General features: G+C 49.3%; 1 protein-coding gene across 3 annotated transcripts in view; it reads left to right on the top strand.

Annotated features, from left to right (window-relative positions):
• Window positions 1-8,886, top strand: part of SERTAD2 (SERTA domain containing 2) — an 82,023-nt gene extending 73,137 nt beyond the window's left edge. For all 3 annotated transcript variants that reach the window (XM_040553230.1, XM_040553229.1, XM_040553228.1), the window contains one exon: window positions 3,540-8,886. In XM_040553230.1, coding sequence (XP_040409164.1) covers window positions 3,544-4,494 — 951 coding nt within the window. In that variant the 5' untranslated portion in view covers window positions 3,540-3,543 and the 3' untranslated portion in view covers window positions 4,495-8,886. The remainder of the gene's footprint in view (window positions 1-3,539) is intronic.
• The last annotated feature ends 17,947 nt before the right edge of the window (window positions 8,887-26,833 follow it).

The raw sequence follows: 26,833 nt of genomic DNA, 5'->3' as shown, positions 1-26,833 counted from the left end.
CAGCAGGAGCTTTGGCTGCGAAGGAGGGCAGCGAGGCTTTTGTTTGAGATGTTTGAGCTTGCAGTTTGGTTTTGTGTTGTTCGCTACCTTGAGACGTACAAAACCAATCTCCTAATGTAGGTGTGAAGCTGCTGGTTGGAGGAGATGGTGTGAAGGGTAAAGGATAAGCAGGCAACATTGTCTTCAGCTGTGGCGGTCAGAAACTATGCGATTAGTTTAGGGAGATGCAGAGGAAGGCTTGCAGGCATGTGTGCTTTTACCCACTGTATCAGCTGGTCCTAAAAGATACCGCCTCCTTGCTTAGAATGAGTGAAGTGATTTATGGAAACTGGAGGAAAATGTTTTTACAATTCCCATTTGCATGTCAGAGGAGAAGGGAATAAAATAAAACTCTGTAAAGCTGGGAGTCTTGCGGTGTTCATTCCAGCTCCCTGTCTGGGGGAATAACCCCCCTGCTTAGGCTGCAGCCCTGCTTTGTAGCTTTAATAGTTAAATGCTTTCAGAGAGCATTTCTGGGGAAAAGAAAACTGAAAGCTGCGCTGAAAAGCTAAGAGGAGAAATTGTGAGTTTCCTGATCTGTTTTGTCCTTTAAAAGGACTGGCTCTGAACCGAGCTACATGAAGATCGAGTGAGATGTGAAAGCTTGACAGTCATACATACAGGAAACCTTGAATCATTTCTGTGCTTCCTGGAAAACGACGCAGAGAGCTTATCATTGTGTTTACTAATGATGATCCCATAGCTCTTACTGGCCAGCTTAGAAAATGTCCAGCTACCAGCACCTCGATCTCGGATGCAAATGAGAGAAACCAGCTCAATTGGGTTCATTAGAAATGCGTGCCGACGTCCCCTGACAATAATAATTAATAATCAAGCGCGGGGAGCTGAGCACAGCCACCCCAGTGGTGTTTTCTTTATCACAGGGAAAAAGGTTGGCTTTGTGCAGTGAATATTTTTATACATTCCTTGCAGAGCCTGACAAACTTCAAAACTCTCCTAGTCCCCGAGCCATTTAAAAATTTCTCCTTTAAATAGAGCATTGCGGAAGGAGTGTTGGTATGTCTTTAGGACAGAGTCTGTCTTTTTTCAGGGGGAGGAGAGAGTCAGAAGGGGCGGAAAGCTGCTCGCTCTCCTCCTAACCCACAGCTTCTTTAACATGCGCTGAACTCAGGTAGGATTTTTGATTCCTGCTAGCCTCGAGCTCCCGTTCTCGCTGTAGGTGCTTGAAGTCGAAGGAAGCGTGTCGGTCGTCAACATTTAAACAGAAAAGCCCCACCACCACCCCGAGCCCACGTGCGCAGCTCTGGAGTAGCCCATGGAAGCGACACCAGGGAGCAGAGAAAAACCAGACTTCAGCGGCAGTGCTAAATTTCAGAGGTTTTGCTCACCCGAGATTCCAGGCGCGGGGATCGCTGGTAGCTGGCCAAGGAGCTTGGATCGCAGCCTGCCCGTTCCTCGGCTCCTCTTAGCTCGCTCCCTCCCCCCCCGCCTTTCTTTTTTTAATTGCATAATATGCTAGAAAATGATCTGGATTTGGGACTTATTTTTAACCAGAAAAGGCTCACTTCACCCAATCTGATTTGGGATTTAACATCCAGCAAATGCCTTCTGAACCTCGTTCCTTTTTTTTTTTCAATCGAAACCCCAACGACATCGCAAGGGCTCTTTGCTTTTGAATGTTTCGCAGACGTTCCTGGGGGTGTTTGCACGCCCTTAGCTATGTTGTCTGTCTGCGACTGGCATACAGCGATCAGATCGTCTTGGACCTGCCTGGCGCAGTCATTTCGCAGGCGGGGATCCCATCCGGGGAGCTGGGGATTGTACTCAAATAAGGAAGGCAAGTTTTGTCTCCTGCACGATAGCCAGGAGCCAGCTGCATAATGAAGCTCGTATGGGAGAAGTCACGTTTGGGTTAAAAATGGGTTTATACATAAATCTGTTGCAACTTCATTCCATGCAGGTAGTGAGGGAGAGAGCTGGAGGGAACCTGCTGTTGTGTGAGCCCCGAAGGAGGTGCTGGCATGGGCAGCACGCTGTCTGATCCCGCAGCCACTGACATTTCGGCAAACCCAGCCCTGGCTGCTCCCCGAAGATAGGTGGTGGCAGAGGTCTTCTGGCCCTCAAGCCCTCCCCGCTTGGAGGCACAATATAAGGTGTTGTGCCCGTTGCAGCACGGCGGTGCCTTTGTTCCTTTGCGTCTTGGGGGATCTTTAGGTCACAAAAATAACGGGGACAAAATGAGCCTGGGACTAGGCTGTGTAGAGGAGCGTTTGCAGGCTTTTCTCAGTGCTCTGAAACATCCTGGAAGAGACAGCAGAGAGGACTGAAGTGCCCTACTTACTCTTAGCTCAGCAATGATTTGCGATGCTGGGGAGATTTGGTAAAATTGCCTTAGTTACCTTCTTCAAAATCTGCTATCTGACCAGGAGAAAAGCACATGCACTTATGCTGATTTTTGTTCTCTTAAAAAGCCCTAAGGCGTTCTTTTGTTCTCAGTGAACCTCAAAGGAAACTTGACATGGATGTAGTCCTGGGTGAGGAACACGCTCTGATTTGGGGGAAGCAGAGACAAATGGTTCGTCTGGAGCGGTGCATTCCTGCTCTGTTGCAAGAGCTCGTCTGTCCGCGGCTAGGGAGCTGCCTCGCGCGCCAAAAGCCTCGCCGGAGGTGGTAGAGGCTGCTGGCGCTGCCTTAGCCAAGGAGAAGCTGAGGAAAGGATTTCAGTTGCCACCCCCACCATGTGCCAGCGTTTCCTGCCCCCAGAAGAGCAAAGCTCCTGTGCAGCAGGCAGGTGGTGCCCGCCTGGGGGCCCACGGCTGGCTGGCATGTGTGACGAGGTGCCACGCAGAAGCCTTGAAGGCTCTCTGGTGGCCGTGTCCCCAAAAGCGTCCCCAAAGCCAGGGCCCGTCGCTAGCGGGAGTCGAGGCCCCCCCCCGTTGCGGCAGCAGAATGTCGTGCAGAGAATAATCTCAGCAATCAGGCTAAATGACCTGGCGGGTCTTCTTTGTCTGTAATTCATCTAATTCTGCGATGAGATGAGTGTAATAACTGCATTTCCTGCTCCAGTAGTTTAGTCCATATGCAATCAGTTAAATAAACCCACGAGGTCAGATCCGTGCATAGCCTAAGAGCTGACACTCCAGACTTCGCCGTGAAGGTTTCTCTCGGTATAGGATTGCTGAGCCTCGCTCCCCTTCCCCCCGCAAACGTACTTTCAAATAAAAAGGGAAATTCGTTGTAAGAACCTCGGTGTGCTAGGTTTGTATTCTCAGCCATGGTACTGCATTGGCCAGGAAGCTCGAAAGAGAATTTAATGCAGGATCTGGAGCTTGTCCACTCTGTGCAGATAGGTGGGACCGTATGCTTAACACGTGCCCGAGGGAAATGTGCTGTTGAGCGCGCGTGTGGCGGCTGGGGTAAGCAAGGAGGGGACGGGGTGGCCAGTCTGCCCACGGTGCCTGGCCAGGGAGGGGGCTGGGGGAGCGAAGAGCAGACTTTGAGCTTTGCTGGCTTCATCAGTGCCTTCTCCTTCCTTTCAGATATATGTTGGGGAAAGGAGGAAAGCGGAAGTTTGACGAGCATGAAGATGGGTTGGAAGGCAAAGTGGTGTCTCCTACTGATGGTCCCTCTAAGGTGTCTTACACCTTACAGCGTCAGACTATCTTCAACATTTCCCTTATGAAACTTTATAACCACAGGCCATTAACCGAGCCGAGCTTGCAAAAGACAGTTTTAATTAACAACATGTTGAGGCGAATCCAGGAAGAACTCAAACAAGAAGGCAGCTTGAGGCCTGTGTTTGTGACTGCTTCGCAGCCCACCGACCCTCTCAGCGACAACTTCCGCGAGGCCCAGCCGGCGTTCAGCCATCTCGCCTCCCAGCCCCTGCTCCCCACTGACTTCGTAAGCACTACGCCCCTGGAGTCTTGCCTCACCCCGGCCTCTTTGCTCGAGGACGACACTTTTTGCACTTCCCCGACTGTCCAGCATGATGGTCCGACGAAACTACCACCTCCTGCTCTCCAACCAGTCAAGGACAGCTTCTCCTCAGCCTTGGACGAAATCGAGGAGCTTTGTCCCGCACCTACCTCCGCAGAGGCAGTAGCAGTAGCAGCTGACACAGCCGCCGCCGACTCTAAAGACCACCCCAGCGAGTCCAGCGTTCAAAAGCCCGAGGGCGTCGCGGAGAGCAGAACGGCCGAATCCAAACTCATGGACTCGCTGCCCGGCAACTTCGAGATCACGACTTCCACAGGTTTCCTCACAGACTTGACCCTGGACGACATTCTGTTCGCTGACATTGACACGTCCATGTATGATTTTGACCCCTGCACGTCTGCCACGGGGGCTGCCTCCAAAATGGCTCCCGTCTCAGCAGATGAGCTCCTAAAAACGCTCGCGCCATACAGCAGTCAACCAGTAACTCCAAATCAGCCTTTCAAAATGGACCTCACAGAACTGGATCACATCATGGAGGTGCTTGTTGGGTCTTAAAATATAGAAATATAGCAACTCTCTCTCTCTCTTCTTCTTTTTTTTTTTTTAAATTTTAATTTTAAGTACCAGTATATACACTTGGTAGTATTTCCATAGTCCCTCCCGCCCCCGATTCACAGCACTGTGCATGCGTCCTTGCTTGCCTTTTTTGAAAAGAAAAGGATCACACTAGTTTTTGCTTCAAGCAGAGTTGGAGTGCCTTCATCCATGTATGACCACTTCTAATGGATTTTTTTAAAGTGGTTCCTCAAGGAAGACCGACTATCCTGGTATAGGAAAGAATATGTATTGTAGACAATGTTATGTTATTACAAAAAAAAATTGTAAAAGCTAAGCACAAGGATTATGTTTGGGAAAGCTGTAAATTGCATGTGCATATTTGTCTATTTTTTCTATAAGTTTTATTGCAAGAGGTAAAAAAATTTATTATTTAGATAATCTCAATACCATTTTAGCCCTGTATAGGTTGACTTAGCAATTCAGCCTTTTGGAGGCATTAACCTGCTCCTCTTTAAGTGTTGCATTTACATGGCTGTTTAGAAACTGCTGCCCAAATTTATTTTATATTTTTGTACAGATTCTGCAGTTTATGATATTGTTTTTTCTAAAAACAAATGCTGTTTATACACACAAAAAATAGCTATTTTGATAGGATTTGCTCACATAGTTCCTGCATAATTCAGATGTACAAGAACCACTTGTACTTTTATACAGAGTTGTAATGTTTTATATGTGTATGGTGCAAAGAGAAAATTGGATCAAATAAGCCTGCAGTTGGTTTCCCTGAATGCAAACAAACAAACAAACAAACAAAAAGTGCTTTAAGAAAGGGCTGGGAGCTGCTCCTGTAGGAGTTTCACAAGTGTTTGCTCCCTGCTGTACCCACTGCGCACTACTGTGATTCCCGAAACTCAGAGCCATGTCCTTTTCCAACACGTACGCGAAGCAGTCGGCAGGAAACAGTTGTGGAACTCCAGCCTGGAGGAGCTGAACGCAGTGGCGGTGCAGCCCCTCCTCGCCTGCAGCCCCGGGAGCAATTTCGAGGGGGACCACGCCTGCTGCTCGCCAGGAGCATCCCTCCCACGGCCATCATCCTGACCGGCGGGCAGAAGACTGGCGTCGAAGCGTCCACGCGCCCTTTCTTGGAGCATTTTCTCCTCCCCGCGCCCCACCTCACTGTGCTAAGTGCTGAAAAAGGCAACTTCAGTATTACTGCAGTGAAGCTCATCTCTTACCTGCACTGGATGGACTTGCTTTAATATCCATTGCTGTTGAAACTGGAGCCAGTCGCGTTACATCACTTGGCATCTCGTTTAGGGTTGGTTTCTTGTATCAACTGTGTTACCTGCTTTACACTTTATAGACCTGTTTTACAACGAATATACAGACACAGCTTTCTATGCATGGTCCCGTTCCCCGTAACACCTGAGAAGTCTTCTCATTACTGCACCAATAGCATTTTTTAAGTTCATTGTGGTGTACATTTAATTTAAAAACAAAATGTTTGCAATGTATCATGCCTATTGCTGAAGTTGCTATGGCATTTTAGTTTTTCAATGGTACTTTAGCTGTTGAGCGCCGGTTACAACCTATATTGTTGACATGCCTATGGCTTCTTTAGGAATAACTTTTATATTTATTTAAGAAATTTTAAATTATGTTTTACGTCATTTGGCAATATTCAGTCAATTCTGCTCCCTTCTTGTCATGGATGAAATTGGGTCTTGTCTGCCTTTTAAGGAGGCAGCTTTTTATAAATTGGCACTTTAAAACAGGCCATATATATTTATTAGTGTATAGATAGATAGATATAACATAGATATGCACACAGACAGAGTATAAAAGCAAATGCATTTTGCAATGAAGGAACTCCTAATTGAAATGAAACGCGTCGCGTACAATTATGAAACGCTTCTGGAGCCCAACTCCTCTGCCAGGGTGAGGCGTGGGGCTGGGGGACAACTGGGCGCGGGGGTGGGTTTTCTTTCTTTTCCAAGCCAAACTCAGTGATGCTGATGGAGCTGCAGTCATTTCCTTACACGGGCTAAAAAATAAGTTATCACTTCCAACAGAAACCCTTTGACCGAGCACAGTGCAGGGCCCAGGGGTGGGGATGCCCCCGCACCGCACATGGTAGCGGCTGGACCTCGCTTGGCCGCGGGCCTGTAGGGAAGCAGCCCTGCTGGGCTCTACACCGCTTGTAACTGGAGAAACTGGGAAAACATTGGCCATGCGGCGCGGGGTCTGTTTGCACAAAGCTGTAGGCATGCAGTAGCACCGACGATTTCACGCGGTAACTTGGTAAGCACTGCGCATTACCATGGTTAAAAACCGATTTACAGTACGCTGGAGCTGCCCTTTTTATTTTTTTGGAGGGGAGGGTTATTTATGCAGTCAAACAACTACCACGTTAGGCTAAAGTTCACATAAATGCCATTTTTGGAGCCACGCGCTGTTGTTGAAGCGTGGCTAGGTGCAGTTGGTGTAGCCGCAGGAGAGACGAGATGAGCTCTAAGTCCATTTACCACTCAGAAGACAATGTCTGTGTATCCTTGGTGCTGAAGCGCAGGCCCTGCCGCGGGGGCCTGGCGGCGATCCGGTGGGACACCAACACAGCTGACACGTGGGGCTAGGGAGAGGTTCTGGTCCTGCTGGCAGCCATGGCAGGCCACAGAGGGAAAAAGGTCTCAGCGGTGCCGCTCACCCCGTGGTCCTCACCGCAGCCACACACGGGGCTTCTCCGAGACCTACACCAGGGATGGATTTCAACATTAATGTGCAATGAAGTGACAAGATGGGAGCAGAATAAAAGAGCTTTGGATTTGAAGTGATTTTTTTTGTTTTTCATAAATTATTTATTCTTTTTTTTCCTTCTGTAAATATATTTATTTTATTGTGAAGCTAACAACATCTGGATTGTAACATGTACAGAATGTATGGTAGGAATGTATTCTCTTGTAGGAATGTAAATCTGTATGAAAAAGGGTATGGGAGCCAGATTCAGAGAAAATGAATTGAGTTCCAGTCAGGATATGCATGGTTCACATGACATTTTTTCCCCACCACCACCACTCTTTTTCTAATATGGGTCTGGTTGTTTGAAATATGCAAAAGGAGTACGGGTGGGGGACAGTTTTATGTTCAAAACGAGTCCCAGTCAGCCTCCTACCCTGTCAGCCTCTCGGTCTGTGAGGGGAGCCAGCAGCAAGCGCAATCACCTCCAGCGTGCTGGTCCGGAAAATGTTCGCAGAGGCAGCGTTCAGCACATCCCCGCTGGGTGACAGAGGCTGCGGGACGTTACCTCTAGCCCCAGAAGATGCAGCCAAGCAGACCGAGCCTCTTGCCAGAAGGTAAGGACAGTGAAGACACGCGGCTGAGTCCAGCTGCCCACAGTGCTGCGCCCCAGCCAGCCGGTCCTGGCGGACTGGTCCCAGTTCAGGGCCGCAGCAGCACTGGTCCCCAGCCAGCCCCCATAGGACGGGGCAGCCCGAGAGGCAAGAAAACGTGGTTGAGCAGCATAACGCTTAAACTAAAAGCATCAATCCGGCACCTTCCCTGCAGCCACCTAGAGAAGCAAGACCAGCTGAAGCAATCACTGTAAGAATAAATTTGGACTTTGCGAGAGGTAACGTGTGGGGTTTTTTTTTTTTCCCCCTCACTGCTGTGTGGTAATAGCCTGGATTGTTTCAAACCAATGTTATGAATCCAAAGTTTACACTTTTATCACAATTGAATTGAGTAAATTGTAATGGGTCCTGTCTGACAAACGGTTTAATCAACTCCGGCGTATTGTGAACTTTGCGTTGTTGTTACAGGGTTTATTTGATTGTTTTGTTTTTCCCCACCCCTCAGGTTTCAATATCCTGCTTCTGTGCAAGTTGCTTTCAGTGCTTCTATTAATTAATGAGACTGAACATTTTTCAAGAAATTAGTTCTTTTTAAGCACTTTTTCTTTTCCTGAAAATAAGCCTAATGCAAGTTCTGGAACCTCTTTAAAAATACAAATTGCAGACAAAAATCCCAACCTCAACTCCGATCTAGTTCTGAGCGTAATCCATACTAGCGCCTGTAAAGGCCAAAATTCCGGAAAAGGTGTAAATAGTGTGACATGTTCAGTGCATGGTTGTTTGAACAGGGCTTGTTATTGTCAAAAAAAAAAAAAAAGAAAAAAAGAAAAAAAGAAAAAAGGCTGTATTTCCCCTTCCCCCTCCCACAGACCTTAGAGCTGTGCCTTTTCTATGCAATATTACAGACATATACATCTGAAACCAGATTACTGTATTCACATGTAGGTATGGGCTGTAATCAAAACCAATTGGACAAATGTACATGGAAATGAGCAGTCTTACTTTTGTAGTTTTATATTATACAATAAACGATTAAAATAAATTCCGGCTTCGTTCTTTCCCTCCGTGAACAGGGCAGGGTGTGGGGGAGAGGGGAGGTGACGGGGTACACGGGAGGGACCGGCCCTGTGCCCCCTTCCAGGACTGGACAAAAGACACCGTGTGCGACAGCATGCAGCGAGGGAGCAGGATCAGGCCACTTTTAATACACACAACGCACTTTCGTTCAGAGCATTAAACCCCAGCAGGAAGCATCCGATACCTTCAGTGCTTCTTCGCCAGTGGTGCCCTCTTCCCCCTGCCGAGCCCCGCAGGTGCTGGTATTTGGTTCCAGGGGCGGCAGCAGCAGCAGCGGGGAGGCCTGGCCCTGGCTTTGGCTCAGGCATTTTGAGGCAACGAAGCAGCGAGCGCAGCCCAGGAGCAGGGTTGGGGCTGGCCCCAGCGCGCAGCGAGTGAGTCACCCCCTCCCGCCCCCGCTGCACGCACCGCGCGGCCTCCACCACCCACGGAAAACGTTACTGCTCCATTTTGGATGGCACAGAGAACCAAAACCAGACAGAAAAGCAGCAAGTTTCCCCCGGCCCGACGTGCCGCACATAGCAGCTCAGCTGCAGCGAACTGGCTCACGTTACCGGGGCGGCCGCCAGCAGCAGCAGCACGGGGCACACGCAGCCACCGCGCTGCGCACCAGCTGCTGCTCGGGGACAAATGGCTGCGGGGACACGGGGCACGTGAAATGCACAGAAAGGAGAAGTGTAGGAATGAAAGCCAGCCCGGGGATTGAATTTCTGCCTGCTCAGCAAGCACCGTGCTCGAAGGGGTGAAATACACCCAAGGCTAGAGCACAAACGTGTTCCCCAGCGTCCCCGCTCCTGTCCAGGCTACACAGTGCCTTCCCTTGCACCGACGGGTTATTGTCTGCCACCGCAACACGTGCGGCTATCAGCCTGGCGCAGGACATGCGGGGATGCCCCCATTGCATTCCCAAAGCTGCTCCGGGTTTGTCGCCACCTACCTTCCCAGAGCTACCGCCCTGCCTTGCTCCCGCGTGGCTGCTTTAGCAGAGCGAGGAGATGCCTCCAGCACAAAAGACCAAGGCCGCGTGCAGCCCCCCCTTACCCCTTCCTTATCGCGTGGTTTCCCACCTGCCCCACACCATAAAGCTTCCAGCTCGGCAAGGGGAAGCTCTGGGCTTTTCAGGTGGGTTACACGGTGAGGAGCAGGTGACCTGCGCCTCCCTCTAGTGTCTGCCCCTGGCCGAGAGGACCCCAGTGCAGCCACCACAGAACTCCCCGCAGCCCAAGGACAGGAGAAAGCAGGACCAGGGTTTGGCACACCGACACGCGGTGTCTGCTGGCCACGTGCAGGTTCCGTCACCCACGTGCCTGTGCCTCAGGAGCAGGGTTTCCAGGCGGAGGACCCACAACGGCACCTCCTCGTAGGCCTGCGCTGTGTATGAACCTCCAAGAGCGATGGCCTGGAGCTGCTCAGACCAGGAGCTGCAGCTGCCCAGGCCCATGCTCAGCTCCGTGCTGCTCAGTAACTCTGCGAGCCCACAGATACCTGATGGCAGCAGATGAGCCCCTCTCTGGGCCCAAATAACTGGAAGATTGGAGAGCTGTAGCCAGGCTCCCAGGAGCCTCGCCCAGGTATGCACCACAGGGGGCAGAAACACCTTCAGCAGCGCGGCACCAAGAGGCCCCCATGTCCCACCAGGATCCTGGGGCCTGCACCAGGAGGGATAACGCTCCTGCCTCTAACCCCGGGCCTGGAGGGAAGCATAGCCTGGACCGCGCGCAGCTCGTACTCACCAGAGAAACCACAGAGGGGAAAAGCCACTGGGGAAAAAAACCCTCAGCCACGGGCACGCTTCGGTGAGCTCCTCTGCCTCCATCGCTGGTGGTTGCGGGTTCCTCTCCGCCTCGTCCTCGTGCGCGTCGTCTGCCTCCTCTCCAGGCAGCCCCCTCCTTCCCAGCTCCTCTCCCTTTTGAAGAAACTGCCTTAGCAACTGGCAGCAGGCCAGCAGGAGCATGGGTTTTCCCTCCTGCTCCCACCCTCCTCCAAACAACCGCGTGGCCGAGGAGGGGGAAGGAGCTGAGAGACCTCCAGGCTGCGGCCTCAGCGGGCTGGGCACAGCGGCCCACTTCCAAACCCCGTCCTCGGGGACTAATGCTGGGGTACACCAGGTGCTCAGGGTTATGGGCAGCGAGGATTTTTTCTGCTTGCCCCAACACACACACGTCCCCAAAACCCCACCGATTCCTCCCCAGACACCTCCAGTCTGAGGCATCTGCCAGGGGAAGGCGCATCACGAATTGCAGCAGGAAGAACAGCTTTCAGATCGCCCATTTCTGCAAGGATTTCCTTCCATTCTTCCCTGCCACCACGGTCCTGCTCTGTCCACCTCACGCTGCTCTCCCCTGACCATTTCCCCCCACCCCGGTGTTTCCTCTCTCCCCGCACTCACCGGGCTTCCTCCCCTCCCTGTGCTCCTCCCCTCGCTTCTCTCCCTTCCACTGCTTGGCCTTCAGCTGCCGGTACTTGCTGCCTTCATGTCTCCCTTCCCAGCGCGAGCTGGGATTACATGAATTTTGTGCCTGTGCCAAGCCCTGCATTTATTAGGGGAGGAAAAAAAAAAGCCACGAAACCCTGGAAGTTCGCTAGAGGACAATACCCATTTCCAGACGGCCGTTTTTAAGCACAGCCCTCGGCGGGGCTGGGAGCGAGGCAGGAGAAGGCCAGTGGAGGCTGCCAGGAGGTCTCACTGGTGAGGGTGGTGGCATCGGCCCACACAAGGAAGCTGCTTCTGCTGCTCTGAATGGGATTACAGGTCACTTCAGTCACTGGCTGCCTCCAGCTAACAAAGACAGACAAACTAAAGCTCTGATTTCAGGGCTGAGGACCACCTTTTCTCAGGAACAGGACGTGTGCCCTGTAGCTCCATCCCTGAAGCAGGAGGCCACCCAGTGTGCGCGCAGCAGAACATCTTCCTTTCCCCAGGCAAACCAGGCCACAAACTTCTGCAAAGGAGGCTGCAAGGATGCGGCTTTGGGCTGTGCCAGGGCTTGAGGGAGGTCAAGTGAGCCGAGCTGCCAGGCCTCAGCTTTTACAGGATGAAAGCAAAAGAGTGGGGTTTGGACCCAGATCCACGTCCCGAAAGATGCACGCAGACGGAAGCAGCAGCAATTCCCAACAAACACACAGCAGCCCTGAGATAACCCAGCTCTGGCAGCAAGACTTGGTACCAACCATGGAGCTTCCATCCAAGGAGACTTGGGCGTTAGCACCACAGCTCCAGGATCACAAACCCCTTCTGGGGTTACCTGTTGGTCCTGGTGGCCTCCACAACCAGGAGCTGCTCTCCTGCACCCCGAGGCTTTCAAACCATGCGAAGATGAAGCCCATGGTACAATGTCACTGCACCTTGCAGAGAAAGAGGGAAGCACCAGGGCAGGGGGGCAGGGGAAGAGCAGAGTTTGCAGTCTGCTCTTTTGGACATCTCAGATGCGAGAATCAGCTCTGCCAGGAGCAATGCCAGCAGCGAGGCCACCCCTGTTTGGATGAGCCCCCACCTCCTGTGGGGCTGTGAGCAGAGCTCAGCACACCACCTCCACTCAGCCAGCGCTGCAGGTGACTCCCCCAGACACTGCCTGGCCTCACCAGTCTCCCTGCTTATAACTAGAAACCTAATTCTGACTGGCTACATTTGCCCAATCTTAAAGAATAACTAAAGCAACCAAAAAAAAAAAGAAATAAATTCACCTCTGCCACTCAAATTGGGTTATTGAAAAGACTCGACTCAATGGCTCAGGGGTCACCAGGACACCCAGAATTACTGGCAGAAAGGAGCGTGATCACAACTTGTCCAACCCTGCTGCATGACTGGGCAGTGCCTGCTACCTCGCAGGGGCTCCTGGAACAGCGGCAATGCAGAACAACAACTTGCACATCTGTAAAAAAAATTGCAAGCTGCTGACAGACGCTGCAAGAACAAAGCAGGGGCCAGAATATGTCCAGTGAATCACCTGCTGCGGGTTGGTTCAACCAGTTTCAAGTCCCACACCCAAGAGCAGAGCCACCCCAGGACTGTGTAATCCCAGGCGAAGGGGTGGGGGAGAAAGGGAGAGAAACGTGCCAGGCAGGAGGGACGGCTCTCTGGCGTGGCCCTTGGGATGAGCTGAGAGGCAGCAAGTCCCAGCTCGCTGCCAGAAACTTATTCCTGCCTCCCCTCCCACGCCCCGTGCTCCTGCTGTGACCTCCCTGTCAGCACGGCCGCCTGGCAGCTGCTCCCTCCAGGCAGGAACTGGCACCCACAGACCTGAGGGAGCCTCAAAAACAGGTCCCTGCAGGGCGTGGAGGCACAGGGGGTGAAGGGAGAGAGAGCAGGGGAGGAGAAGGGCTCAAGGGGAGTAGGACTTGCTGAACTAATGTGTCCTTGGGGAGGAAAAACTGACCTGTCCACAGTCCATGGGCTGCTCCACGGGGGTGGCGAGTCTGCATGGCTCTGACTGACTCCACTGCACGCCTCGACCTAAGACAGGGTCAGTGCAGGAATAAAAAAATACTAACAGTAAGGAGAAATGTCCCTCTGCAGTCAGGGTGAGCCCAGAGACATCCTGGTTGCTGCTCGCATGCAGTGAAGGCTCTGTCATGGCAGCTGGGCATGGAAACGCACCCCGGTACGCACCGGGTGGGACAGCGGTATGGAGGGAAAGCTGCAGCCTCAGGAGCATTTAGCACCCTGAGCTCGTTTTGTGGAGCTTGTTGTGCTGCTCTAAATGCTGAAGGCCTTCACCTGAGGTGCAGAAAGATTTAAGTCAATGAACAGCAGGAACAAACCTATTGGTGCCACTCTCTCCTCTCCGGCAGGACTCGCAGTCTGTACCAGGCAAGTCAGACCGACAATTTTGGTTACTGGGTGTCTCTGTTGTGCAGGAACTGATCTAAGGTTGCGTTTTTTTACCCTATCAGCTTCAGTAAAAGCAGTCAACCTGGCCTGGTCGTTCCAGAATGCCCTGTGCCACCTGCAGACATTTTTCTATACAAGGAAAACATGCCCTGCTGAAAAGGGTTAAAACAATCTGTTTAAATAGCTTCATGTTATATACAATTTATCACCCGGAGTAACCATAGGAAAAGCACATTTTCAAGTGTGGTTTCTGACTGTGGTTAACCCTGAAATTGAGGACTTTATCTTTTCTTGATTACTATGCCAATCTTTCGAAACAAAGCTGAGCTGCGACCCGCTCCTTCAATGCGACTCCTGACATGACGCCTTTTCCTAGTGCACCGTCGTCTCTAAAGAGCTTAACGTGTGCCTTCTGCAAACACAGGTCCTGCACGGCAGCCAGCAGAGTTAATACCTGCCGTGCAACGAGAAGAAAAAGTTAGAAACACATTTTGTAAAGCGTTGCCTCCTCGTTAACCCACAGGAGAAAAACCAGGCGGTTACTGATGGTTTACTATCTCACGCAACCCTGAGAAGCATAATAATTTCCCAACATCTAAATGGGGGCCTCAGCAGCAGCTGCACTACGTAAACAGTCACTGGGGTGCTCTGAAGTTGCTGTTGGTATATGGTATATAAAGCTGGGCGAATAACTGATTTTTCGGTTCGCTGGCAATCCTGAAAAAAAGTTGGAAGAAAAAAATTCATTTAGGGTTGACTGAAACAAATGGTTCGGCTTTGACTTCAGCCCTTTACAAAAAGTTTGCTCAGAAGATCATTCAAAATGAAGAATTGCTTCAAAGGGAAAAATCTCAAAGCCTTTCGTTTTGAAAATGCTGAAAGAAAATATTTTTTTTTCTTTTCTCTCCAGAAGAAAAGCTTGTCAAATCAAAACAATTCATAAAACGTTTTACTTTTGCCAAAATTTGTCTTTTTTTTTTTTTTTTTTTTACTAGAAAAACGCCAGCCGGAGATTTTACCCAGCTCCAGTACAACCAATTTACACCTATAATAACTTAAACAGAGACATCAGTAATTCTGATGAAATGCAGGCTTAAAAAAATAAAAATAAAATAAAATGTCACAGCCATTGCACGAATGTCCTGAAACTGAAACCCAGAAGAAGAAAGTAAGCTAAAAACCGCTAAGCTTTTCTTGGCTCGGCAGGAGAATCTTATTAAGTCTCTGAATCGTATAGCCACAGATTTGGGACGTTGTAAAAGTTAAATTAGTCTTACTTCTTATTAGCAAGGCAAGAATGGAACCAGGAGATTATGATACAGCAACTGCTATTGTGAGCCAATTTTTCAGCATGTTTCTGCTTTTCTCGTGTAAACCAACAATTAGCAGGCATTCTCGCTGCTCTCATAAAAGCGGTGTTATTTTTAATCTCTGGATGTAGGTTTCTGACTTTCTAATGCAATTCACAGGTTTAATGCCACACCACGGTGCGATTTTCTTTTTGTTTCCCGATTTGTTTTGTTTTAAGCCCCTGCTCATTTGTCACTTGGTGCTCTGCAGTCGCATCCACCTCTGCGGCAGGCGTGTGCAAGAGCCAGGGCAGCAAGGAGTTAAGCCCCTGGGTCTGAGGATGCAAAGAAAAGGCACCCATATGCACTTCCAGAAAGCCTCACCCCCCTCCAGCCTTGCCTGGGCTGTTGTTGGGAGTTTAATACAGGCTGCTGGATGCTCGGAGCCCTTCAATGGGGACACGGGCTGGCCTGCTGGGACAGGGAGCAGTGCTCTTCGTTTAGGCCCAGGGAAATAGATTGGATTTAGCCATGGCTTTGTTCTCGCCCCGTGTTTTCATTCAAAATATGATTGCTCTGCATGCCAGGGAAGAAGGGAGAGTAAGGCCACGCGTTTTTCGAACTGCTGTATTTTTAAATGAACCCAGGCTTTAGCATAGCCTACCTAATTCGCAGCTCCCAGGCATCCCACCAAACTCCTCAGGAGACAGGGCAGAAAGCAAAGAGCAGGTATTTCAAACGTCAAACCCAATCCAGGTTTGAAAACAGTTTAAAAAAAAAATAAAATAGAAGTGTTTTTTCCTATTTTATAAACGCACAAGGATGGGCCGCAGCAGTTTGCTGGAAACTGTTTTAACAGCTTGCTACTGCTCTGAACCCAGAGGTGTGCCTTGCACTTAGCTGCACAGGAGAATGTGTGGTGCTGTCCTGCGCGCTGTGGCCTCTCCCCAGAGCTCAGGGTCCCCTCAGAGGGGCACGGGGGCAGGCAGTCCCCATGCGTCTTGCTGAGTACCTCCGTAGATGAAAACCCCAGGTGGACAACGGCGAAGACTGCTAAGGAAAAACGATGCCATGGCCTCAGCCTGAGGGAAATAAAATGGGAGAGAAGGAGAGAAATCCTTGGAAGAAAAAAAAAACAAAACAAAACACACAGCGGAACTTGGAATATCTCAAATCACAGCTACGCTATGAAACCATACCCTCCAAAGTAATATTTAACGAGCCAGTACCTTCATTTATCATGAGAGAATGGGTTCGTCTGAATACTGGAGTCCCTAAATAACACTGCTAGCAGTTCTTTTTTATTATTATTTTTTAAATAGCACCTTTAATCCCCAAACAGTTGGCTACCAGCCTGTAGAGGCACAGCAGGGTTAGAGGCAGGTAGCTGGGCTGCAGGGCACCTCTGGCCTGTTAGGGAAAACGAGGTGCTTCCAGCAGGTGAGGTTTGAAGGGCTGCCCTGGCTTGTCAGCCCTCAGCCCTCCTGCAGAACAGCTCTCTCGCACCGGGGAGAAATGAGCTGTCTCCAACCACGCCTCTAAGTCTAACGCTGCTGCTGCTCTGCATGAAAGGAGCTGGAAATCCCTCCGTGGCGGGGTGCCGCTTTTAACCCTGAACATCCAGGGTGGAAACCCAGGGAGCTCAGAGGGGAAGCTCCAGGTCTGGGTAACCACAGCTATCACCAGCCTGCCCCTCGGATGGAGGAGGCAGGATCTCATCCCTGCCCCTGTTAGCTTACAGTGCCCACATGATATTTGGGGTCTGCACAATGCCTTGCTAGCTCGAGTTAAAAGAATAAAAAAGCTGGGTTCTGCACAGAGGGATCCTGCACACCAGGATCTCTGCAGGCCTCGGGCCATGTTCCAGGAGGAGGGAGAGGCTGCTGGGGCTCCCAGCACGCTCGCTCCTGCCCCTCCAGAGAGGCTTGCACTTTAAGAGAAGCTCAGTTATTTCTTGGAGAACTCCAGGCCTTGGGAGTAACAACTGCTGAACCCCAATGGGTGAAACCTACAGGAAACGTGATGTGGTGTCACTGGTTTTCCTCTCGGTAGAGGACAAAGGCCTGAGGATCTGTGAGTGCCCCAAACCACATCTCAGCACAGGAGAGACCCATCTCCCACGTGCTGCAAAACCCTGAGCAGGGCACATATGAGATGCCTTCATACTAGACTCCAACACCAACCTAAGAGCACCTGGTACCTTGCAGAACCCCAGCAGTGCTAATCATAGATATCGCTCTCTGTGCCTATCATTTTGTGTCTGCCTATAATCGTATATAACTATACATGATCATTATAAAAAAAAAAACAAAACAGCTCCTCACAGAAAACTCTAGACAGGGAAAATGGTCTGGGAAGCATAAATTATACAAACAAAAGCAAACGCAAAAGCCCCATTTAGACACTTAAGTTGAAGTGTTTAGCTAGAAAACCCAGTCTTGAATTTATCAGCCTCTTCTTTGCGCTGCCCTGAAGAAGCAGGAAACAATCACATGGTGGCTGCAGCATTTCTTTCTTGACTGTGGCATTTGAGACACCTCTCCTCGCAGGGAAAGGGCAGCTGTAGTCTGTGAGCTGCACTTCTGCAGCTACAATAGCAGCAGCAGCAGGAGCGTCTTTTCCTCCCCGCTCTCTAGTTAATTAGGATTTTCCATGTGTGAGTTTGTTTTACAGGAAAAAAGGCCTACCTCTGCCTTGTTTTCCTCTTTTCCAGCGGCAGCTGTATTTTGGGGAGCCTACAGCAGCAGTGGGGTCTTCGGGGCTCTGTCAGGCAGGAGAACACAGCACGCTGTATTGAAAGTAGAGCACAAACTCCCTTGTGATCCTGCCAGAGTTCCCTTGTCCGCCTCTACCTGTTTGGGTTGCTGAGAAGAAACTAGAGCCTATTATCAGGCCTGCTTCTTTGTCAGGTGCTTCTTTGATGTAAATTCAAACATGATCAAAAATGCTGATCACAGCAAAGAGCCAAGGAGTAACAAACATGCAAGCTGCACGGTGACCTGCAGAGATTAGAGCAGCCAGGGCTGTAGACAAATCGGGAAGATTAAACGCAAATGAGCTAAGAAGTGTTGGGAGAAGTACCCGGGGAGACAAAAATACGCAACGCAGACAGAAAATTAGAGAATGAGGCAGACCAAAGACTGAGCAGACCCTACTAGTACATAAATCAAAGTCCTCTTCGCCCCCTGCCCCCCAACACTCCAACTTTACCCTAATGCTTCTGCTCCCAAAGTCACTGCTAGGCTTGCTGTAAGGAAACAGAGAGAGAAAAACCTCTTGGTGCATCTTATTGCACTATGTTCTGCAGTGACAATTGCAGAACCAAATCAGCAGAGAAAAACAGGCTTTTTTTCTTTTATTTTAAAGAGGGAGAAAAAAACCTTCTGGAGAGCTGCAAACAGGAGTTCCTTGCAATCAGAATTGCCCTGCTAATCTCAGCATCTGCACAGCTCACCTGTGCAGCTTCCCCCCACCTTACGCTGGGAGCACACGGGCTAAGGAAATGTTTTGGGTTCCTCGCGTGCCTGACGCTGTTCTAACACCCTGCAAATACGTCCCTGCCCGCAGCACAGCAGCACTTTGAGAGAGTTCTTTGAAATTCAGAGAGTGGGGCTACTCTTTTGAAGATGGAAATATCTAATTTGGGGCAGCATAGGAGAGCACGACATTACTTCATCCTTCACCTATTGCCACTGGTGATGGCATCACCCTGCAAGCTCTCAGATTTGAGCACCGATGCTAATTTACCATACTTACCAGCATGCCTGGTTACAGATGAGTATTAGACACCATTCTACTAACCAACCTTTCTGCAGCTAAATGAGATCTGCTGCCTTACTGGCAACATATGTATCTTTCACATCCCATGGCTGCAGACAATACTTGCTGTATCCCTCAAAAATATTCTCTGGCAGCAACATTGGGAAATGTGTAAAATTCTTCCTGCAAACACGCTCAAATCCTCCTTGCCACTGCGTACCACTGCCCTTTCACTGCCACTTGTAAACCTGGGCAGTGACATTGTGTTCACACTTGCAAAACAAGAATACATTTTTAACCCTTCTGATCAGAAGTAGCAGAATAAGATCAAGATGCCAGAGAGGCAGATTTCTGCACACAAGCCCTATTATTTGCTAATGAGATTTCAGTTGTGATGCTCCCCACTCACGTCTTTGAGATCAAAACACGTTTCAGAGATCAGACCACTCCAAAACAGGTCGACAGCAATTCCCAAACCATCTCCCCATGTGCTGTAAGCGCCATTAGGCTGGCGTGAGCCACGCTAAATGGCACCCAGTAGTAGCTGGTGCTAGGGAGAGTCTAGTTTAAGTATGCCTCAGCCCAGCTCTGATCTGTTTTATCCTGTGGGTAAACACAGTAGCTTAACAGAGCCACCGCCAAACGAAGTTTACAGAAAAACTTCTGGTCCCTACACGCAGAACCAGAGCCATGCAGCACTGCCCATGCAGGTCAAGTCAGCTGTGGTCCTAATAGCACCTGAGGAGATGTTTAGCACCCATCCTGCTCATCATCTTAAAACCTGTTTAACTCCGAGGTTTAACCCAAGAAGGGCTCAAATGGAAAATCCAGATCTCCTCCCCACATCCACTCCGATCTTAGGTGGAGGTGGCTTTCATGAAGAGGAGGGAATTCAAGTACACCCACTGCAAAATGTTGCTAGTTTCCTGCGAGAGGATAACCTCCTGAGCCAGCAGGGTCCTCCCACGGGCAGCATGAATGAAACACTAGGAAGAGAAGGAGCCCGTGCCAGCTGCAGTGGTCCTACAAGCTGGAAAGGCCTGAACTCCCTACCTCTTCGGTCCTGGACTGGGGAGAATTGGCTCAGGCTGCCTTCTGAATGAAAGAGCAGCTTTCCTAATGACTGAGCTCACACTGCCAGCCTGCTAAGGAGCTGCATTGATTTGAAACCTAAAGGACAGCTGTTTGTTCCTCCCTTTCCACCCTGCTTCCTCCTCCTTGGCCAAAAGAGAAGGAAAGTTGCCAGAACAGGCTTCATATAGGTGGATAAGGCAAGAGAGAGGGTAAAAAAAAAAAAAACAAAAACAAAAAAACAACACATGCACAAAACAACCCACAGCAGAAAAGAAGGGAAAATTGTACCCTTAAAAGCACAAAGCATCCATACAACTGCTCACTTTGCCATTGTCAGAGCAAGGCAGCTTTGTCCAAGAGAAAGCGGAGTAACCTGCAATAGTCCTAACAGCTGCAAAACACCCGCTGCCAGCTGCATGTTGATTTTTAACTCGCTTCAGCATTAACGAAGTGACAAAAGGCTTTAGTGCTCCTAATGAAAACTCAGTCCCAGCACTCAGTAAAGCAACACAGCCATAAAAAAAAGCCCTTCTTGCTAGAACTCTTGTGCAAACAGGTCTCAAGGCCAAGTCGCTGAGATTTGGACAAAACGTTTGATGAGATTTGGGGCTGGGGAGGGTGCCGAAAGGGAGAGTTTGAAGGTGCACGTTGGGGATACTTCATGTCTTTCAACCCATCTCCAAAACAGACAAGCTTTTATATTTGTGGTATGATTCCTTGGATTTAAGAACCAAAACGTGATTAGAAAATGCCTTACAGAACCCTGAGCCAACCTTTACATTTTTTGAAGGAGTCTGTTAGATACTTTCCACTCCACTCGACTCCTATGTAATCTCCCAGCACTGTTCTCCAAGACTGCTGTGAAGAGCTGAAAGGCCTTCGGAAGAGATCCAGCAAAACTTGTTGACTCATTTTCTGTGAACTCCTTGGACTGATGCACAGACAGGAGTAAGAAAATTGTCAGTCCAGCTACCTGGGGAGTGTCTGCGTACCACTGTCAGTGTTCACTTGCTCTTTCCAGGGCAGTCTCCTCCCACCCTTCTTTTCTCCAGCTAAAAGGGACCTGAAAAACCAGCTCCAACCACAGCAAAACTTACAATTCAGTCAGTATCCAAGCTCCGCAGACTTGAGCGATGGCCAGAGGAGAAACTAGAATAGACACTAGACAGAACAACTCTGCAGTGCCTAGGCACGTGTCTTCCGTAGGTCCCACTGTCCATCAGCCTGCCCCTCTGGCCATACAGCTGCCCACTGGCTTTGGAAAGGCAAGCTAGAATGAATTTGGGTGGCCGGCACAGCAGGACTGCCTTCCCTGTCCCCAGATCACCATGGTCAAGAGATGTTGCTATCCCAAGCAATAGTAGGGCAGATCCTAACATATTTTTTTTTTTTTTTTTGAGATTTATACAAACAGACCACAGTTACCAATTAGAAACATCACTGGGACTAGTGCTGGAAAAGCCCATTTGCCTGTTTACCACTAGAGCTGGCCTCTGTTACAGGCAAATCCCTCAAAGAAGGCACTGTAACGATGCCACCAAGAGTGGTTGAGGTGTGGAGGGTCCTGCTCTCACCAAGACAGAGTCCACAAAGCTTACTGCTCTGCAGAGCTAAGCCAGCTCTGATGGCGCAGTTCTTTAGGATAGAGCTGAACACCACAGTGGTCTTTGGGGTTTGCACCACAGCAAGGTTTGCGGTGCTCTCTGCCTCACAAGACAACAGTTACCTGAGGTATGCTGGACAAGTCCTTCTCCTACAAGGCATCCTCCTGAAGGCCAGTCAGCAGATTAAGGTCTGATCCAAAGCACTTGCTTTTCTCCCCTTGTGTAAGGCTGGTCTGAAGACCAGCTCAGATGAGACAACACTTCCTGCCATTTATAAGATTAAGGCTGTCTTGAAAACCACACCTGGCTTCAGTAGCTGCGCTCGCTGCAGTTCTCCACTCTCTGAAGGAAACAAACAGTGAGTGTTTTATCGCTTAAAGATTTAGAAACAATGGAGACACATTTCACTGGAAAAGCTGAGACAAAGGCAGGGCTGAAACCACCCCTCTGCGCTCCTCCTTCCCCATTTAATAACTTCAGTGCTTTCAGTTCAGGAGGCAAGGCTCATGCGACGACAACAATCCCAGTAGGAAGCCTACATGTATTCTGAGGGGATTTGCTTGCTAGACCTGGAGCAAACCAAGCAAACGCTTGCAGCATGGAACTGTGCATGTGTACTCACAAACCCCTGCTGGTCCAGCCCTCGAGGGTAAGTAAGGCTCAGACACCGCAGCTGAACTGCCAGCATCAGCACAGGTGGAGCAGGTTAGCAGCAAATTGCCCCTTTGTCACAAATAGGAAGGACACAGGTGGCAGCCCGGCAGAGCACCTTAAGGCACACAGGCCAAAAGGGCCAGCTTCCTTTTCGTGCCTCAAGTTTGGTTTTCCACGTGTACGTACTCTGAACATACAGAACTTTGCCAAAAGTATCATTAAGCTCGTGGGAAAACATGCCAAAAGGATCACTCAGTCTGTTTAACCAAACATTCAAAAATATCCATGGTACCTTAATTTGACTCTACTTTGAATCAGTCTCATTATTTTGTTTTCTACAAGACCACGGCCTCTGCCATTTGAAAGAGAAGTATTTTTTTCATCCCCTTCACATTCTACAAGTAGTCCCAAGCCTTATTTAAGGCACACAACCCAATTCCTACATGAAGTACAGTATTAGGAACCTCTAGGAGTACTTGCCTTAACATTAGGTGAGCAGGGTCCTCACAACATCAGTGGATCTGCAGAAGAAGATTCACAGCCCCTAATCTAGGAAAACACCTCTTGTTGGTGACCATGCAGCAAATCCAGCTGCAAGACAATGAGCCTTTGAGGTACTTCTGACACCTTCATCAGCCAAGTGCTTCCCAGACATCCCCGGCAAACTACAAAGATGAGCGTGGCATATCAAACAGAGCTGATCTCTATAGCCCTGCTGTAAAGCAGGGATAACATCTGACAAGTTTGGGAACAGGACGACAAGATTAAACTAAGAGCTCCAGCAGTTTCAGGTACTTAGCACATGCACCTAACTCCTGATGTCGCAGGGCCCTTAACGTATATAAAACGACCAAAGCTAACTGCTTCAGCTACATCCAGGAGCAATTAGGAGCTGCACAGCCCAATCAGGCAACTCATGCTGGGCACCAAATGACAGAAACGTTTAAGTGAAAAAAAAGAAAAAAACAAAACTCCTGCAAAAACCAGCTGGCATGGGCAGCCTCTTCAAGCCAGGAGAGCATCGCCACTCCACCGTGCCTGCTCCATAGTTTCCACACAACGCCATCCTTCCTCTTAAGCTACACGAAGCAGGGGCCCTGCAGAGGAGAGTTTCACTACACTGATTCAGAAAATAAATCTGCGCAGGGCATGAGGCAAGAACCCAGTGAGGACAGTACTATATGCCAGCAGTGACGGTCACGTTGCAGGTGCGTGACAGGACAGAAGCTGCAGCTCCATATCACAGCAGCTGAGCTCAAGTTTTTGGAGGATGAGATTTTATACCTACGGTGCAGATTTATAATGTACTTCCTTATTTAAAAGGAATTTCTAAAAGAAGGTCTTCTAACATCTGGACTTATATCAGTGTTAAAACACGCATAAGCAGCTGCATTTAAACCCTCATGTCTGCAGGCCAGCTCTCTACAAAAAATAATTAATAGCAACAGCAGGCTGTTGCAACGCATGTAACTTACACTCACCCAGTGGGTTTGACACATTTGCTCTGCAGAGTAGCAGTAATACAGAGACTTGGGCCTCTGAGGCTCAATTCCAGATTTTGGAGAAAAGCAGCCAGTGGGCACAGTGTGTGTGCCTGTAATCCATCCCAGGCTTTCTCTCCTCTCCAAATGCCCCTGCTCCTCATGCTTGTATCCAGCTTTCTCCACCACCTGCTCTTCCTATGGCTATCTCAGCTGCCTACATCGAGCTTCACCTTCTGATTTCCCCTACTCAGAGATTCTCTCAAGCCTTATGTTTTCTTCCAGCTCCTCCTCAACCTGCCTCCAGCCCTCTGAATTTGAACGAGGTGCTTCTCCCCCTTTCCTTTCACGCTCCTGGTTCACCTAAGGGAGCACACCAGGCTGCTCGCTGCCTTTAACATCTGTGCTCTTCAGCACAGAAGCCAGATTATGAAAAACACCTCTGCTTTTGTAGCAGACACTCCTAGAAACTGCTACACAATTACTAGATGCCGTATACTATCATAAATTATACTCAAGAGTATTTTGCAACTATCCTGTTTGAAGATTGCTGAAATACATACAGAAGGGCAGAACTGGAGCAGAAGAGTTGCACCTGGAAGGAAGCAGTCGGGCCTAGGCCGATTCAACTTTTATACACACAGAGCTAAGTCTCCCTCGCATCCTGCAAAAATCACTGGATGTTCAGCTGAAGTGCAGCAGTCCTGCAGTCCAACGAAAAAACAGCAGTCACACAGGGATACCACGTAAAATTACGCCCAACAATCCAACGTGATGAAGGGTTAACTTCTGCGCACACTAATTGCATTTGAGGGCATCTCTGCACATTACTTGGCAGCTTTATTTTGGGGCTCTCAAAATGAATCTGTCAGGCTAATGGTATTCTGAGGAGGGCTTAACATTTCAAGTGCTGCGGGAAGCACGACACTGCTAACACCTGCAGCAGGTGGTAGCACTCCCAATAAGTCAGCGCCGAACCAGCGAGTGTCAGAGCGCAGTCTTTTGGCTAACACAAGCAGAGCTCAGCTCTTCTTAGCAGTCATTCAGGCTCCTGCGGCTCGCTTCACAGTGGGAGCTTTGGACTTTGCTTTATGGCCACGTTCCAGCCCTGGCCGTTGCATCCCAACCAAATGTCCTTTGCTGCTCCTGTTGGACGAGCACAGAAGCGCCTCGCTCTTAAACGATGCCGTTTCTCAAGTGGATGAGATGCTCACTGACACGTCTGATGACAACGCACAGCACCACGTATCTGCAAAAAGGACCAATTACCGCCGTGCCCATAAACGTGCTGGCAAGATTCAACCAGATAAAGCACGCTGCGTCAGTGGGAACAGCATGGAAGGGCACCCCCACGTAGCTGGATCCGCTAGACAAAACTTTCTGCGTAAGAACAAAGCCGCCCTTACAGGACAGGAGAGAGGCAGAAGCATCTTGTCTGTCCATCCCATAATCGACAAGGAAGGAGGGGGACTGGAGACAAAAATCAACACTACCTTTTTTCAGGCAAGCGGCATCCATCTCAGACGGCTGAATTTAGATGGAAGATCGATGTCTTTCAGCAGAGGGAAGGTCTGTGGGACGTAGCTTTTTATTTTTCATTTTTGGCAGAAAACAATATAAAAACCCCATAAACATACTCTAGGCAGTGCCAGGCTTCACACAGCGTCAGATCGGTCCATCAGTCACAACTGAAATCGCCTCTTCCCCCTGCCATTCCTTCCCCCTCCCCCAGTTACGGCGGACCACCAGTACAGCACTCGGAGACTGGGAAGACAAATGGACAGCTGCCTCTAGAAGCAATTGTGAGGAGACTAAAGATCAACTTGCAGCTGGCACTTCCACCCCCACCTCTCCTTAATACTTCAGTCCACTCCCTGCCAGACAGGGATCATGAGTCAGCTCCTAACCATATTCTCCTGGAAACAATGGCTCTAGCTCCATAGTGCTGCAGCTACACCACTGCTCCGGCTCTGAGGGACGCACGGCCGCTCTGAAAACAAAAGGGCCGATTTTAACCTACAGCGGCTGAGCACCAGAACTGAACGATATAATAAGCATGCACTAGAGAATACGATGCTAAAACCCAGGAGATTAGCAAAGCAAATTTCGAGGTGAAACAAGCATGAAGTCAGTGCTGTAATAAAAATTTGCTGAAGCAAATGCCCTTTTTTGGAGGGGGGGGTGGGATATGAGGTAAGACGGCTGGCTTTTGCATAAACCTTTTCAACTATAAAAGGGTGTAGTTTTATACAAGAGCATCATACACCGCATCACTAATTGGAGGGCAAAGGAACTGGTTTAGCCCTTACAAATTAACTTTATCACAAGCAAAGGAGCTGCTCTCTCAGCTCTGAGTGGCCACCACTCACTGAGACTCACTCCTGCTTTCACACAGGTGGCACTCCATCCTGCACTAACCTCTTGAGGACACTGGAGAGGGCTCCCTAGAAGGAAAAAGTTTGCAAGAACTTTGGTCCTTACAAAGTTTTCAGCTTCTCAGCCACTATTATCAAACTCAGACTAACTTTTCTGCCCCAAGGGCTGTCAGACAATAAAGAATTCAAAGAAAAGGTAAGAAATGCAGTGGAGATTTCTCAGAACTAGATGTCAGCTGAAGAACTGGTGGTGATTAGGGAACATTTCAAGAGCTGAATACATACAGAAGGTTGGATACATCAATAGAGTCTATACCCACACAAAGAGCCCTCAAGGAGCGTCAGCATCCAGACCATGCCTTACCTGCAGACTTTCTACTCTGAATAGTCCAGGATATCCTCTGACGAGAAGTTGCTGAAAGAGCTACAGGGCAAGCTAACACGTTAGGAAACTTGCTACATTTACATTTTTTAATTCTAGCTAAGAAATACGTAAAACCAACTGGCCCTTCGCACCTCACCTGACTTCGTGTTTCTTATGCATCAGTATTGCCCGTTACTTTGAAGAAGTCTCTAACCCAAAACACGAACACGTCTTGAGCCACAGTGCCCTGTAAGTTGGAGGCCAAACCAGAAGACTGCACCATAACATATTCAAGGAGACAGGACAATAAAGAGAAGTCTGCTTCTCCTTCTGCAGGACCCTGACAGGTGTGTCTTGTGAGACTGCGTGGCACAGATTAGAAGGTTCTACTGTTACTGCAGTGCATCAATTTTGCTGTCAACAGAAATATGAATAATTTATACATCCCATATAAAAAGATAGCAGACTATATACATATATA

This window comes from Cygnus olor, chromosome 3, assembly GCF_009769625.2.
Source record: "Cygnus olor isolate bCygOlo1 chromosome 3, bCygOlo1.pri.v2, whole genome shotgun sequence".
NCBI lineage: Eukaryota > Metazoa > Chordata > Aves > Anseriformes > Anatidae > Cygnus > Cygnus olor.
The sequence above is the reverse complement of the archived record's forward strand: the minus strand, read 5'-3'. Positions and strand labels throughout refer to the sequence as shown.